The following is a 16,709-nucleotide window of genomic DNA, read 5'->3' as shown; positions in this document are numbered from 1 at the left end:
GCCAAAGGCGGAACAAAGTCGGGGCCCAATGCAGCGGGGGCTACAAAGCCCGGTCTTCCAATACAGTTCGACACAGGGGCTTGGTCGCCCACCCCACGAACCTGAGAGGGTACAAGAGGAACATTCACAGACAAATACGAGAAGAAACACTTTCATTCACGAATGTGCCCCCACACCCACCATGGAGCCACAATTAGAGGCAGGACACTATCAAGCTATCGCCGATCATGCCGGGGCCTCCTAGGGGTGCGTCGTGAGTATATGCCCCAAAAACGCCACTTTAAGAACTGTCAGTCAGTCGAGATCGGGTTCAGTTACGGAAGGGGGATTGACAATAAAAGGTTCCCCCTCGCTCGAGACGTTTGGTACTACAGTTCTACGGGTCCAAGAGTATGCCTCCTCAAACACCCGGGCGTCAAAACAAGAGAAGGCCAAAAGAATGATCAAAACAGGCACAAGATCAGCAGGAAATGACAACGAGAGAGAAGAAGAAGGAGGGGGGGGGGAAATTAAACAAAAGGAAAAGGAAAAGGTGTCCAGCAGAATTAGAGAGGACAGCAGCAGGAGCACAAGGCTACAAAAAGGACAGAGGACTGTCTTAAGGAGCATCACACTCCGGCAGCCACCCACCAAGCCCCTTCACGGCAACAACGAGCTGGACAGGGAGGGAGGAGGCAGTAGAAGTCAGCAAGCAGGAGGCAGAAAGAGGCAGTAAATTTTCCTCCCGTAGAAAACGGAAATTTCATTGCCATGTCGCTACTAAATTCACCAGCTATTCTGCTGGCAATTATTCTTAGTACAGCAGTCGTTGGACTGTTAACATCATAAAAACATTTCACTTGAATTAACTTAATTATTAGTACCAAAATAGAGTAAATGTGACCTTTCTAACACTTCTTCTAACACTGGGAGGCCTTATCTTATTGTATGGTATTCCTGGTCCACCAGGTATAAACAAGGATGATCACACCAAACAATCCTGGTGGTTAAGGCTGGTATCATCACCAAGTACTGGTGTACCCAGTAACTGTTGCTTCCTCTTCCATTTTTCCTGTCAACGGGCACTTGCAACAATAGCAATAATCATATATATATGACAGCAATAACAGAGAAAATATTGCCAATTTAAATAAAGAGATGAGATATTACTCACTCGGGGTTGGTCGCTGCCCCTCGACGTATCTGGAGAACAAGGGCGTCAGTGGGATGGAGGCCAAAAGTCAGCCATTATTCTGAGACCAGAATCGCAGGAGCAGATCAACAGCTCCAATAATACTCTCCCTTGAATGAAGTGTTATGGAGAATAAATTAGCGCTACCATCATAAACACGCAGTCAACATCTAAACATGGGAAGTGTCTATCCGAAATTTTATCTAGTCATTTCTGGCCAGTAATGTTAGGTAGGATTATTTTCTGCTTAACACGTGGGGCAGCGCCCAACCTCGAGTGAGTAATATCTTATCTCTTTATTTAAATTGGCAATATTTCCTCTGTTATAGTTGTCATATATATATGATTATTGCTATTATTACAAGTGCCCTTTGACAGGAACAATAGAAGAGGAAGCAACAGTTACTGGGTACACCAGTACCTGGTGTTGATACCAGCCTCAACCACCAGGATTATTTGGTGTCATCATCCTTGTTTATACCTGGTGGACCAGGCCTGCCATACAATAAGATAAGATCTCCCATTGTTAATTACTAATATATGTAGTCTAATCCTGTATTAAATGTCAGTCAATCAATTTTGATTGAATACACGTATAAGTTTAATATAAACCCACCCTAATGTGTAAATGAGTCGATTTGTGAGAATTTGCGGAAACACAGTCCACAAGGTAAGGTAATTATCAAAAGAAAGCACCAAACCAGGAAGGCTATGTAGCACCATCAAATGTGCGGGATAATCAGAGGGCGCTAAATATCACCAAGGATGCCAAAACGAGAACAGAAACGCATAAGGTGAACGATATCAAAAATATCCGAGTCACCAAGAATACTATCGAGACAAGCGACCGCGAGGGACGGTCCGAAAACAAGACACACGCTCGTCCCGGAAGTCAGGACATTTAACAAGGATATGCACGACCGTGAGAGGGACAATGCAATTAGAACAATAAAGAGCAGGGTGACGCTCCATCAAGTGACCATGAGTTAAGCGAGTATGGCCAATACGCAACCTCGCCAGAGCCGTTTCCCATCGCCGGTTACGGTGGTAGGAGGACGGCCACGAGGACACACAACTCTTAAGAGTACGTAGTTTGTTACCAGTAACAGACGGCCAACAAGCCTGCCAACGGGTAAGGATGGAGGAATGAATAACTGGGTAAAAGTCGGAATAAGGAATACCTTTATGAGAGATGGGACAAGAGCAGATAGCTTCCCTGGCGGTAGCATCCGCACGCTTATTTAAAGAGACACCAATATGGCTGGGAACCCAACAAAACTCAACCGACTTAAATTTACTGTGAACAAGAAACAGCCATTGCTGGATCTCGACAACCACTGGATGAACTGGATTAAAGGACCCGAGAGCCATGAGGGCACTAAGAGAGTCAACAACAACTACAAAGGAAGATTGACAACGAAAAAGCAGGAGACGAAGAGCATAGAGAATAGCATCAAGCTCCGCTGTGAAGATGCTAGTCTCCGGAGGTAAGCGACACATAAGCGCAATCAGGAAAAACAACAGAGTAGCCAACACCGTCCGTAAACTTAGACCCATCGGTGAAGACGGAAACAGAGCGGGAGTGAGAAGAAAAGTGCTCAAGGAAAAGGCGTTTTAGAACCGTAGGAGGGATAAAAGCTTTAGTGATGCGGGTTAAGGATGTACAAAACTGCGGAAGGGAGACTCTCCACGGGGGCAAAGAAGGAACAACACGAGGAGAAATATTAGCAACACGAACTGAAAGAGAATCCTGTAAGCGAGATAACCGGACAGAAAGAAGGAGTGATAAAGAGGAACAGGGACCGCAGGAGGGGCAAAAGTTAAAGCACGACTGAGGCGATACAGTCCACAAAACATATCATATCATATGCAATCGAAATATATAAATTAACGTAAATATAAATTTTATATAAATTCTATATAAATTCATATAAATTAAATAAATATAAATCTCACAGGTTGGTTCCCTATAGGTAGTTAGCTAAGGAACAGTGATCACAAAGAATTCAGATTTAGCATAGAACAGAATAAATTTGTAGGAGAGCATTCTGTTCAAGTGCAAGATTTTCGAAAAGTTGATTTTAATGGCTAAGAAAACGTTCTTGTCTGTTAATATCAATCTGACTAACCCCCTGGGAACTAAATCAACCAGTCCTCACACTGAATGAATAGTAGTTTTGAAGCAATCGATCACGGCAACACGTCTGGAGCTCTAGGAATGTTCCGTGGCTCTGAGGGAGGCCCGCACACTTTTGGTCAAGAAACAGCAGCTAAAGTCTAGCATATGTCATGTTTGGGACGCCATTCACCATTACTAATGCTGTAACCGTAGGCGACAGAGTAACAGTATTGTACTTTAATTATCAGACATTTACCATCTCAATTATCTCCAACACAAACATGAAATGTATGCATGCTACCAGCAACAACGTCACAGCGTTATCAAACGTTGTCGACACAGAACACGGAGCTATAAGTGAGCCATTTCTATAGGCTTGGGGTGGAGAGAGTGGTCGAGGGCGAGATTGTCTATGCCTGAGGGGCAGGTCTCTCCAGGCTGGTCCACCATCCCCTTCCTCTCCTCACTGAAGACCTCCAGCACGTCCCGGAGCCTCCCGGCCTGGTGCAGGCGCTTGGTGACCCACGACACCGTCACCAGGCTCACCATCGTCACCAGCATGGACAGCGTCCTGACACACACAGGGAAGAGGAGAGAGTCTTGGTTACTGATCAAATTATCCAATCCTAACTCACAGTAAATATGATACTCAGAGTCGACCACTGTGGGGACTGAGTGTGTGTGGGTCACCATGGCGACTGAGTGTGTGTGGGTCACCATGGTGACTGAGTGTGTGTGGGTCACCATGGTGACTGAGTGTGTGTGGGTCACCATGGTGACTGAGTGTGTGTGGGTCACCATAGTGACAGAGTGTGTGTGGGTCACCATGGTGACTGAGTGTGTGTGGGTCACCATGGTGACTGAGTGTGTGTGGGTCACCATGGGGACTGTGTGTGTGTGGGTCACCATGGGGCCTGTGTGTGTGTGTGTGTGTCACCATGGTGACTGTGTGTGTGTGGGTCACCATGGGGACTGTGTGTGTGTGGGTTACCATGGTGACTGAGTGTGTGTGGGTCACCATGGTGACTGAGTGTGTGTGGGTTACCATGGTGACTGAGTGTGTGGGTCACGATGGTGACTGAGTGTGTGTGGGTCACCATGGGGACTGTGTGTGTGTGGGCCACCATGGTGACTGAGTGTGTGTGGGTTACCATGGTGACTGAGTGTGTGTGGGTCACCATGGTGACTGAGTGTGTGGGTCACCATGGTGACTGAGTGTGTGTGGGTCACCATGGGGACTGTGTGTGTGTGGGTCACCATGGGGCCTGTGTGTGTGTGTGCGTGTCACCATGGTGACTGTGTGTGTGTGGGTCACCATGGAGACTGTGTGTGTGTGTGTGTGTCACCATGGTGACTGTGTGTGTGTGGGTCACCATGGGGCCTGAGCGTGTGTGGGTCACCATGGGGCCTGTGTGAGTGTGGGTCACCATGGTGACTGTGTGTGTGTGGGTCACCATGGGGACTGTGTGTGTGTGGGTCACCATGGGGCCTGTGTGTGTGTGGATCACCATGGGGACTGTGTGTGGGTCACCATTAGGACAGTGTGTGTGTGTGGATCACCATGGGGACTGTGTGTGTGTGTGTGTGTGTCACCATGGTGACTGTGTGTGTGTGTGTCACCATGGTGACTGTGTGTGTGTGGGTCACCATGGGGACTGTGTGTGTGGGTCACCATGGGGACTGTGTGTGGGTCACCATGGGGACTGTGTGTGGGTCACCATAGGGACTGAGTGTGTGTGGGTCACCATGGGGACTGAGTGTGTGTGGGTCACCATGGGGACAGTGTGTGGGTCACCATGGTGACTGAGTGTGTGTGGGTCACCATGGGGACTGAGTGTGTGGGTCACCATGGTGACTGTGTGTGTGTGGTTCACCATGGGGACTGAGTGTGTGTGGGTCACCATTGGGCCTGTGTGTGTGTGGGTCGCCATGGGGACTGAGTGTGTGGGTCACCATGGTGACTGTGTGTGTGGGTCACCATGGGGCCTGTGTGTGTGTGGGTCACCATGGGGACTGAGTGTGTGGGTCACCATGGTGACTGTGTGTGTGGGTCACCATGGGGACTGTGTGTGTGGGTCACCATGGTGACTGTGTGTGTGGGTCACCATGGGGACTGTGTGTGTGGATCACCATGGTGGCTGAGTGTGTATGGGTCACCATGGGGACTGTGTGTGTGTGTGGATCACCATGGTGACTGAGTGTGTGTGGGTCACCATGGTGACTGTGTGTGTGTGTGGGTCACCATGGTGACTGAGTGTGTGTGGGTCACCATGGTGACTGTGTGTGTGTGTGGATCACCATGTTGACTGAGTGTGTGTGGGTCACCATGGGGACTGAGTGTGTGGGTCACCATGGTGACTGTGTGTGTGGGTCACCATGGCGACTGTGTGTGTGTGTGAATCACCATGGTGACTGAGTGTGTGTGGGTCACCATGGTGACTGTGTGTGTGTGTGGATCACCATGGTGACTGAGTGTGTGGGTCACCATGGGGACTGTGTGTGTGGGTCACCATGGTGACTGAGTGTGTGTGGGTTACCATGATGACTGAGTGTGTGTGGGTCACGATGGTGACTGAGTGTGTGGGTCACCATGGTGACTGAGTGTGTGTGGGTCACCATGGGGACTGTGTGTGTGTGGGTCACCATGGGGCCTGTGTGTGTGTGGGCGTGTCACCATGGTGACTGTGTGTGTGTGGGTCACCATGGGGACTGTGTGTGTGTGTGTGTGTGTGTCACCATGGTGACTGTGTGTGTGTGGGTCACCATGGGGCCTGTGTGTGTGTGGGTCACCATGGGGCCTGTGTGAGTGTGGGTCACCATGGTGACTGTGTGTGTGTGGGTCACCATGGGGACTGTGTGTGTGTGGGTCACCATGGGGCCTGTGTGTGTGTGGGTCACCATGGGGACTGTGTGTGGGTCACCATGGGGATTGTGTGTGGGTCACCATGGTGACTGAGTGTGTGTGGGTCACCATGGGGACTGTGTGTGTGGGTCACCATGGGGACTGAGTGTGTGGGTCACCATGGTGACTGTGTGTGTGTGGTTCACCATGGGGACTGAGTGTGTGTGGGTCACCATTGGGCCTGTGTGTGTGTGGGTCGCCATGGGGACTGAGTGTGTGGGTCACCATGGTGACTGTGTGTGTGGGTCACCATGGGGCCTGTGTGTGTGTGGGTCACCATGGGGACTGAGTGTGTGGGTCACCATGGTGACTGTGTGTGTGGGTCACCATGGGGACTGTGTGTGTGTGTGGATCACCATGGTGACTGAGTGTGTGTGGGTCACCATGGTGACTGTGTGTGTGTGTGGGTCACCACGGTGACTGAGTGTGTGTGGGTCACCATGGTGACTGTGTGTGTGTGTGGATCACCATGTTGACTGAGTGTGTGTGGGTCACCATGGGGACTGAGTGTGTGGGTCACCATGGTGACTGTGTGTGTGGGTCACCATGGTGACTGTGTGTGTGTGTGGATCACCATGGTGACTGAGTGTGTGTGGGTCACCATGGTGACTGTGTATGTGTGTGGATCACCATGGTGACTGAGTGTGTGGGTCACCATGGTCACTGTGTATGTGTGGATCACCATGGTGACTGAGTGTGTGTGGGTCACCATGGGGACTGTGTGTGTGTGTGGGTCGCCATGGGGACTGAGTGTGTGGGTCACCATGGTGACTGTGTGTGTGGGTCACCATGGGGCCTGTGTGTGTGTGGGTCACCATGGGGACTGAGTGTGTGGGTCACCATGGTGACTGTGTGTGTGGGTGACCATGGGGACTGTGTGTGTGTGTGGATCACCATGGTGACTGAGTGTGTGTGGGTCACCATGGTGACTGTGTGTGTGTGTGGGTCACCATGGTGACTGAGTGTGTGTGGGTCACCATGGTGACTGTGTGTGTGTGTGGATCACCATGATGACTGAGTGTGTGTGGGTCACCATGGGGACTGAGTGTGTGGGTCACCATGGTGACTGTGTGTGTGGGTCACCATGGTGACTGTGTGTGTGTGTGGATCACCATGGTGACTGAGTGTGTGTGGGTCACCATGGTGACTGTGTATGTGTGTGGATCACCATGGTGACTGAGTGTGTGGGTCACCATGGTCACTGTGTATGTGTGGATCACCATGGTGACTGAGTGTGTGTGGGTCACCATGGGGACTGTGTGTGTGTGTGGGTCACCATGGGGACTGTGTGTGTAGGTCACCAATCGTGACTGTGTGTGGGTCACCATGGTGACTGAGTGTGAGTCACCATGGGGACAGTGTGGGTCACCATGGGGACTGTGTGTGTGTGGGTCACCATGGGGACTGTGTGTGGGTCACCATGGGGACTGTGGGTGTGTGGGTCACCATGGGGACTGTGTGTGTGTGGGTCACCATGGTGACTGTGTGTGTGTGTGGATCACCATGTTGACTGAGTGTGTGTGGGTCACCATGGTGACTGTGTATGTGTGTGGATCACCATGGTGACTGTGTGTGTGTGGGTCACCATGGGGCCTGTGTGTGTGTGGGTCACCATGGGGACTGTGTGTGGGTCACCATGGGGATTGTGTGTGGGTCACCATGGTGACTGAGTGTGTGTGGGTCACCATGGGGACTGTGTGTGTGGGTCACCATGGGGACTGAGTGTGTGGGTCACCATGGTGACTGTGTGTGTGTGGTTCACCATGGGGACTGAGTGTGTGTGGGTCACCATTGGGCCTGTGTGTGTGTGGGTCGCCATGGGGAATGAGGGTGTGGGTCACCATGGTGACTGTGTGTGTGGGTCACCATGGGGCCTGTGTGTGTGTGGGTCACCATGGGGACTGAGTGTGTGGGTCACCATGGTGACTGTGTGTGTGGGTCACCATGGGGACTGTGTGTGTGTGTGGATCACCATGGTGACTGAGTGTGTGTGGGTCACCATGGTGACTGTGTGTGTGTGTGGGTCACCATGGTGACTGAGTGTGTGTGGGTCACCATGGTGACTGTGTGTGTGTGTGGATCACCATGTTGACTGAGTGTGTGTGGGTCACCATGGGGACTGAGTGTGTGGGTCACCATGGTGACTGTGTGTGTGGGTCACCATGGTGACTGTGTGTGTGTGTGGATCACCATAGTGACTGAGTGTGTGTGGGTCACCATGGTGACTGTGTATGTGTGTGGATCACCATGGTGACTGAGTGTGTGTGGGTCACCATGGTGACTGAGTGTGTGTGGGTCACCATAGTGACTGAGTGTGTGTGGGTCACCATGGTGACTGAGTGTGTGTGGGTCACCATGGTGACTGAGTGTGTGTGGGTCACCATGGGGACTGTGTGTGTGTGGGTCACCATGGGGCCTGTGTGTGTGTGTCACCATGGTGACTGTGTGTGTGTGGGTCACCATGGGGACTGTGTGTGTGTGGGTTACCATGGTGACTGAGTGTGTGTGGGTCACCATGGTGACTGAGTGTGTGTGGGTTACCATGGTGACTGAGTGTGTGGGTCACCATAGGGACTGTGTGTGTGGGTCACCATGGTGACTGAGTGTGTGTGGGTCACCATGGGAGACTGTGTGTGTGTGGGTCACCATGGTGACTGAGTGTGTGTGAGTTACCATGGTGACTGAGTGTGTGTGGGTCACCATGGTGACTGAGTGTGTGGGTCACCATGGTGACTGAGTGTGTGTGGGTCACCATGGGGACTGTGTGTGTGTGGGTCACCATGGGGCCTGTGTGTGTGTGTGCGTGTCACCATGGTGACTGTGTGTGTGTGGGTCACCATGGAGACTGTGTGTGTGTGTGTCACCATGGTGACTGTGTGTGTGTGGGTCACCATGGGGCCTGAGCGTGTGTGGGTCACCATGGGGCCTGTGTGAGTGTGGGTCACCATGGTGACTGTGTGTGTGTGGGTCACCATGGGGACTGTGTGTGTGTGGGTCACCATGGGGCCTGTGTTTGTGTGGATCACCATGGGGACTGTGTGTGGGTCACCATGGGGACAGTGTGTGTGTGTGGATCACCATGGGGACTGTGTGTGTGTGTGTGTGTCACCATGGTGACTGTGTGTGTGTGTGTCACCATGGTGACTGTGTGTGTGTGGGTCACCATGGGGACTGTGTGTGTGGGTCACCATGGGGACTGTGTGTGGGTCACCATGGGGACTGTGTGTGGGTCACCATAGGGACTGAGTGTGTGTGGGTCACCATGGGGACAGTGTGTGGGTCACCATGGGGACTGAGTGTGTGGGTCACCATGGTGACTGTGTGTGTGTGGTTCACCATGGGGACTGAGTGTGTGTGGGTCACCATTGGGCCTGTGTGTGTGTGGGTCGCCATGGGGACTGAGTGTGTGGGTCACCATGGTGACTGTGTGTGTGGGTCACCATGGGGACTGTGTGTGTGTGTGGATCACCATGGTGACTGAGTGTGTGTGGGTCACCATGGTGACTGTGTGTGTGTGTGGGTCACCATGGTGACTGAGTGTGTGTGGGTCACCATGGTGACTGTGTGTGTGTGTGGATCACCATGTTGACTGAGTGTGTGTGGGTCACCATGGGGACTGAGTGTGTGGGTCACCATGGTGACTGTGTGTGTGGGTCACCATGGCGACTGTGTGTGTGTGTGAATCACCATGGTGACTGAGTGTGTGTGGGTCACCATGGTGACTGTGTGTGTGTGTGGATCACCATGGTGACTGAGTGTGTGGGTCACCATGGGGACTGTGTGTGTGGGTCACCATGGTGACTGAGTGTGTGTGGGTCACCATGGGGACTGTGTGTGTGTGGGTCACCATGGTGACTGAGTGTGTGTGGGTTACCATGGTGACTGAGTGTGTGTGGGTCACGATGGTGACTGAGTGTGTGGGTCACCATGGTGACTGAGTGTGTGTGGGTCACCATGGGGACTGTGTGTGTGTGGGTCACCATGGGGCCTGTGTGTGTGTGTGCGTGTCACCATGGTGACTGTGTGTGTGTGGGTCACCATGGGGACTGTGTGTGTGTGTGTGTGTGTGTCACCATGGTGACTGTGTGTGTGTGGGTTACCATGGGGCCTGTGTGTGTGTGGGTCACCATGGGGCCTGTGTGAGTGTGGGTCACCATGGTGACTGTGTGTGTGTGGGTCACCATGGGGACTGTGTGTGTGTGGGTCACCATGGGGCCTGTGTGTGTGTGGGTCACCATGGGGACTGTGTGTGGGTCACCATGGGGATTGTGTGTGGGTCACCATGGTGACTGAGTGTGTGTGGGTCACCATGGGGACTGTGTGTGTGGGTCACCATGGGGACTGAGTGTGTGGGTCACCATGGTGACTGTGTGTGTGTGGTTCACCATGGGGACTGAGTGTGTGTGGGTCACCATTGGGCCTGTGTGTGTGTGGGTCGCCATGGGGACTGAGTGTGTGGGTCACCATGGTGACTGTGTGTGTGGGTCACCATGGGGCCTGTGTGTGTGTGAGTCACCATGGGGACTGAGTGTGTGGGTCACCATGGTGACTGTGTGTGTGGGTCACCATGGGGACTGTGTGTGTGTGTGGATCACCATGGTGACTGAGTGTGTGTGGGTCACCATGGTGACTGTGTGTGTGTGTGGGTCACCATGGTGACTGAGTGTGTGTGGGTCACCATGGTGACTGTGTGTGTGTGTGGATCACCATGTTGACTGAGTGTGTGTGGGTCACCATGGGGACTGAGTGTGTGGGTCACCATGGTGACTGTGTGTGTGGGTCACCATGGTGACTGTGTGTGTGTGTGTGGATCACCATGGTGACTGAGTGTGTGTGGGTCACCATGGTGACTGTGTATGTGTGTGGATCACCATGGTGACTGAGTGTGTGGGTCACCATGGTCACTGTGTATGTGTGGATCACCATGGTGACTGAGTGTGTGTGGGTCACCATGGGGACTGTGTGTGTGTGTGGGTCACCATGGGGACTGTGTGTGTAGGTCACCAATCGTGACTGTGTGTGGGTCACCATGGTGACTGAGTGTGAGTCACCATGGGGACAGTGTGGGTCACCATGGGGACTGTGTGTGTGTGGGTCACCATGGGGACTGTGTGTGGGTCACCATGGGGACTGTGTGTGTGTGGGTCACCATGGGGACTGTGTGTGTGTGGGTCACCATGGTGACTGTGTGTGTGTGTGGATCACCATGTTGACTGAGTGTGTGTGGGTCACCATGGGGACTGAGTGTGTGGGTCACCATGGTGACTGTGTGTGTGGGTCACCATGGTGACTGTGTGTGTGTGTGGATCACCATGTTGACTGAGTGTGTGTGGGTCACCATGGGGACTGAGTGTGTGGGTCACCATGGTGACTGTGTGTGTGGGTCACCATGGCGACTGTGTGTGTGTGTGAATCACCATGGTGACTGAGTGTGTGTGGGTCACCATGGTGACTGTGTGTGTGTGTGGATCACCATGGTGACTGAGTGTGTGGGTCACCATGGGGACTGTGTGTGTGGGTCACCATGGTGACTGAGTGTGTGTGGGTCACCATGGGGACTGTGTGTGTGTGGGTCACCATGGTGACTGAGTGTGTGTGGGTTACCATGGTGACTGAGTGTGTGTGGGTCACGATGGTGACTGAGTGTGTGGGTCACCATGGTGACTGTGTGTGTGTGGGTCACCATGGAGCCTGTGTGTGTGTGTGTGCGTGTCACCATGGTGACTGTGTGTGTGTGGGTCACCATGGGGACTGTGTGTGTGTGTGTGTGTGTGTCACCATGGTGACTGTGTGTGTGTGGGTCACCATGGGGCCTGTGTGTGTGTGGGTCACCATGGGGCCTGTGTGAGTGTGGGTCACCATGGTGACTGTGTGTGTGTGGGTCACCATGGGGACTGTGTGTGTGTGTGGGTCACCATGGGGCCTGTGTGTGTGTGGGTCACCATGGGGACTGTGTGTGGGTCACCATGGGGATTGTGTGTGGGTCACCATGGTGACTGAGTGTGTGTGGGTCACCATGGGGACTGTGTGTGTGGGTCACCATGGGGACTGAGTGTGTGGGTCACCATGGTGACTGTGTGTGTGTGGTTCACCATGGGGACTGAGTGTGTGTGGGTCACCATTGGGCCTGTGTGTGTGTGGGTCGCCATGGGGACTGAGTGTGTGGGTCACCATGGTGACTGTGTGTGTGGGTCACCATGGGGCCTGTGTGTGTGTGGGTCACCATGGGGACTGAGTGTGTGGGTCACCATGGTGACTGTGTGTGTGGGTCACCATGGGGACTGTGTGTGTGTGTGGATCACCATGGTGACTGAGTGTGTGTGGGTCACCATGGTGACTGTGTGTGTGTGTGGGTCACCATGGTGACTGAGTGTGTGTGGGTCACCATGGTGACTGTGTGTGTGTGTGGATCACCATGTTGACTGAGTGTGTGTGGGTCACCATGGGGACTGAGTGTGTGGGTCACCATGGTGACTGTGTGTGTGGGTCACCATGGTGACTGTGTGTGTGTGTGGATCACCATGGTGACTGAGTGTGTGTGGGTCACCATGGTGACTGTGTATGTGTGTGGATCACCATGGTGACTGAGTGTGTGGGTCACCATGGTCACTGTGTATGTGTGGATCACCATGGTGACTGAGTGTGTGTGGGTCACCATGGGGACTGTGTGTGTGTGTGGGTCACAATGGGGACTGTGTGTGTAGGTCACCAATCGTGACTGTGTGTGGGTCACCATGGTGACTGAGTGTGAGTCACCATGGGGACAGTGTGGGTCACCATGGGGACTGTGTGTGTGTGGGTCACCATGGGGACTGTGTGTGGGTCACCATGGGGACTGTGTGTGTGGGTCACCATGGGGACTGTGTGTTTCTGGGTCACCATGGAGACTGTGTGTGTGTGGGTCACCATGGGGACTGTGTGTGTGTGTGGATCACCATGGGGACTGTGTGTGTGTGGGTCACCATGGGGACTGTGTGTGGGTCACCATGGGGACTGTGTGTGTGGGTCACCATAGGGACACTGTGTGTGAGTCACCATGGTGACTGTGTGTGGGTCACCATGGTGACTGTGTGTGGGTCACTATGGTGACTGTGTGTGGGTCACCATGGGGACTGTGTGTGGGTCACCATGGTGACTGTGTGTGGGTCACCATGGTGACTGTGTGTGGGTCACCATGGGGACTGTGTGTGTGTGGATCACCATGGGGACTGTGTGTGTGTGGGTCACCATGGGGACTGTGTGTGTGGGGGTCACCATGGGGACTGTGTGTGTGGGGGTCACCATGGGGACTGTGTGTGTGGGTCACCATGGGGACTGTGTGTGGGTCACCATGGTGACTGTGTGTGGGTCACCATGGGGACTGTGTGTGGGTCACCATGGTGACTGTGTGTGGGTCACCACGGGGACTGTGTGTGTGTGGATCACCATGGGGACTGTGTGTGTGGGTCACCATGGGGACTGTGTGTATGGGGGTCACCATGGGGACTGTGTGTGGGTCACCATGGGGACTGTGTGTGGGGGTCACCATGGGGACTGTGTGTGTGGGGGTCACCATGGGGACTGTGTGTGTGGGTCACCATGGGGACTGTGTGTGTGGGTCACCATGGGGACTGTGTGTGGGTCACCATGGGGACTGTGTGTGTGGGTCACCATGGGGACTGTGTGTGGGTCACCATGGGTACTGTGTGTGGGTCATTATGGGGACTGTGTGTGGGTCACCATGGGGACTGTGTGTGGGGGTCACCATGGGGACTGTGTGTGGGTCACCATGGGGACTGTGTGTGGATCACCATGGGGACTGTGTGTGTGTGGGTCACCATGGGGACTGTGTGTGGGTCACCATGGGGACTGTGTGTGTGTGAGTCACCATGGGGACTATGTGTGTGGGGGTCACCATGGGGACAGTGTGTGGGTCACCATGGGGACTGTGTGTGGGGGTCACCATGGGGACTGTGTGTGGGTCACCATGGGGACTGTGTGTGGGTCACCATGGTGACTGTGTGTGGGTCACCATGGTGACTGTGTGTGGGTCACCATGGGGACTGTGTGTGGGTCACCATGGTGACTGTGTGTGGGTCACCATGGTGACTGTGTGTGGGTCACCATGGTGACTGTGTGTGGGTCACCTTGGGGACTGTGTGGGGGTCACCATGGGGACTGTGTGTGGCTCACCATGGGGACTGTGTGTGGGGGTCACCATGGGGACTGTGTGTGATGGGGGTCACCATGGGGACTGTGTGTGGGTCACCATTGGGACTGTGTGTGTGGGTCACCATGGGGACTGTGTGTGTGGGTCACCATGGGGACTGTGTGTGGGTCACCATTGGGACTGTGTGTGTGGGTCACCATGAGGACTGTGTGTGGGTCACCATGGGGACTGTGTGTGTGGGTCACCATGGGGACTGTGTGTGGGTCACCATGGGGACTGTGTGTGTGGGTCACCATGGGGACTGTGTGTGTGGGGGTCACCATGGGGACTGTGTGTGTGGGGGTCACCATAGGGAGTGTGTGTGGGTCACCATGGGGACTGTGTGTGGGGGTCACCATGGGGAATGTGTGTGTGGGTCACCATGGGGACTGTGTGTGTGTGGGTCACCATGGGGATTGTGTGTGGTTCACCATGGTGACTGAGTGTGTGTGTGGGTCACAATGGGGACTATGTGTGGGTCACCATGGGGATTGTGTGTGTGGGTCACCATGGGGACTTCGTTGTGGGTCACCATGGGGACTGTGTGTGGGGGTCACCAAGGGGACTGTGTGTGTGTGTGGGTCACCATGGGGACTGTGTGTGTGTGGGTCACCATGGTCACTGTGTGTGTGGGTCACCATGGTCACTGTGTGTGTGTGTGTGGATCACCATGGTGACTGAGTGTGTGTGGGTCACCATGGTGACTGTGTTGTGTGTGGAGCACCATGGTGACTGAGTGTGTGGGTCACCATGGTGACTGTGTGTGTGTGTGGATCACCATGGTGACTGAGTGTGTGTGGGTCACCATGGGGACTGTGTGTTTGTGTGGGTCACCATGGGGACTGTGTGTGTGTGGGTCACCATGGTGACTGTGTGTGGGTCACCATGGTTACTGAGTGTGAGTCACCATGGGGACAGTGTGGGTCACCATGGGGACTGTGTGTGTGGGTCACCATGGGGACTGTGTGTGGGTCACCATGGGGACTGTGTGTGTGGGTCACCATGGGGACTGTGTGTGTCTGGGTCACCATGGAGACTGTGTGTGTGTGGGTCACCATGGTGACTGTGTGTGGGTCACCATGGGGACTGTGTGTGTGTGGATCACCATGGGGACTGTGTGTGTGGGTCACCATGGGGACTGTGTGTGGGTCACCATGGGGACTGTGTGTGTGGGTCACCATGGGGACACTGTGTGTGGGTCACCATGGTGACTGTGTGTGGGTCACCATGGTGACTGTGTGTGGGTCACCATGGGGACTGTGTGTGGGTCACCATGGTGACTGTGTGTGGGTCACCATGGTGACTGTGTGTGGGTCACCATGGGGACTGTGTGTGTGTGGATCACCATGGGGACTGTGTGTTTGTGGGTCACCATGGGGACTGTGTGTGTGGGGGTCACCATGGGGACTGTGTGTGGGTCACCATGGGGACTGTGTGTGGGGGTCACCATGGGGACTGTGAGTGTGGGGGTCACCATGGGGACTGTGTGTGTGGGTCACCATGGGGACTGTGTGTGTGGGTCACCATGGGGACTGTGTGTGGGTCACCATGGGGACTGTGTGTGTGTGGGTCAAGTTGGGGACTGTGTGTGTGTGTGGGTCACCATGGGGACTGTGTGGGGGTCACCATGGGGACTGTGTGTGGGTCACCATGGGGACTGTGTGTGTGGGTCACCATGGGGACTGTGTGTGGGTCACCATGGGGACTGTGTGTGGGGGTCACCATGGGGACTGTGTGTGTGTGTGGGTCACCATGGGGACTGTGTGTGGGGGTCACCATGGGGACTGTGTGTGTGTGTGGGTAACCATGGGGACTGTGTGTGGGTCACCATGGGGACTGTGTGTGTGTGGGTCACCATGGGGACTGTGTGTGTGGGGGTCACCATGGGGACTGTGTGTGGGTCACCATGGGGACTGTGTGTGTGGGTCACCATGGGGACTGTGTGTGTGGGTCACCATGGGGACTGTGTGTGGGGGTCACCATGGGGACTGTGTGTGGGTCACCATGGGGACTGTGTGTGTGGGTCACCATGGGGACTGTGTGTGGGTCACCATGGGGACTGTGTGTGGGGTCACCATGGGGACTGTGTGTGGGTCACCATGGGGACTGTGTGTGGGTCACCATGGGGACTGTGTGTGTGTGGGTCACCATGGGGACTGTGTGTGGGTCACCATGGGGACTGTGTGTGTGGGTCACCATGGGGACTGTGTGTGTGGATCACCATGGGGACTGTGTGTGGGGGGGTCACCATGGGGACTGTGTGTGTGGGGGTCACCATAGGGACTGTGTGTGGGTCACCATGGGGACTGTGTGTGGGGGTCACCATGGG

General features: G+C 54.3%; 1 protein-coding gene across 1 annotated transcript in view; it reads right to left on the bottom strand.

Moving 5' to 3' along the window:
- Window positions 1-994: 994 nt before the first annotated feature.
- Window positions 995-16,709, bottom strand: part of LOC123747994 (high-affinity choline transporter 1-like) — an 891,202-nt gene continuing 875,487 nt past the window's right edge. The window contains exon 15 of the mRNA XM_069313991.1: window positions 995-3,861. Within this exon, the coding sequence (XP_069170092.1) occupies window positions 3,642-3,861 (220 nt within the window). The 3' untranslated portion in view covers window positions 995-3,641. The remainder of the gene's footprint in view (window positions 3,862-16,709) is intronic.

Source organism: Procambarus clarkii, chromosome 7 (assembly GCF_040958095.1).
Source record: "Procambarus clarkii isolate CNS0578487 chromosome 7, FALCON_Pclarkii_2.0, whole genome shotgun sequence".
Taxonomy (NCBI): domain Eukaryota; kingdom Metazoa; phylum Arthropoda; class Malacostraca; order Decapoda; family Cambaridae; genus Procambarus; species Procambarus clarkii.
The sequence above is the reverse complement of the archived record's forward strand: the minus strand, read 5'-3'. Positions and strand labels throughout refer to the sequence as shown.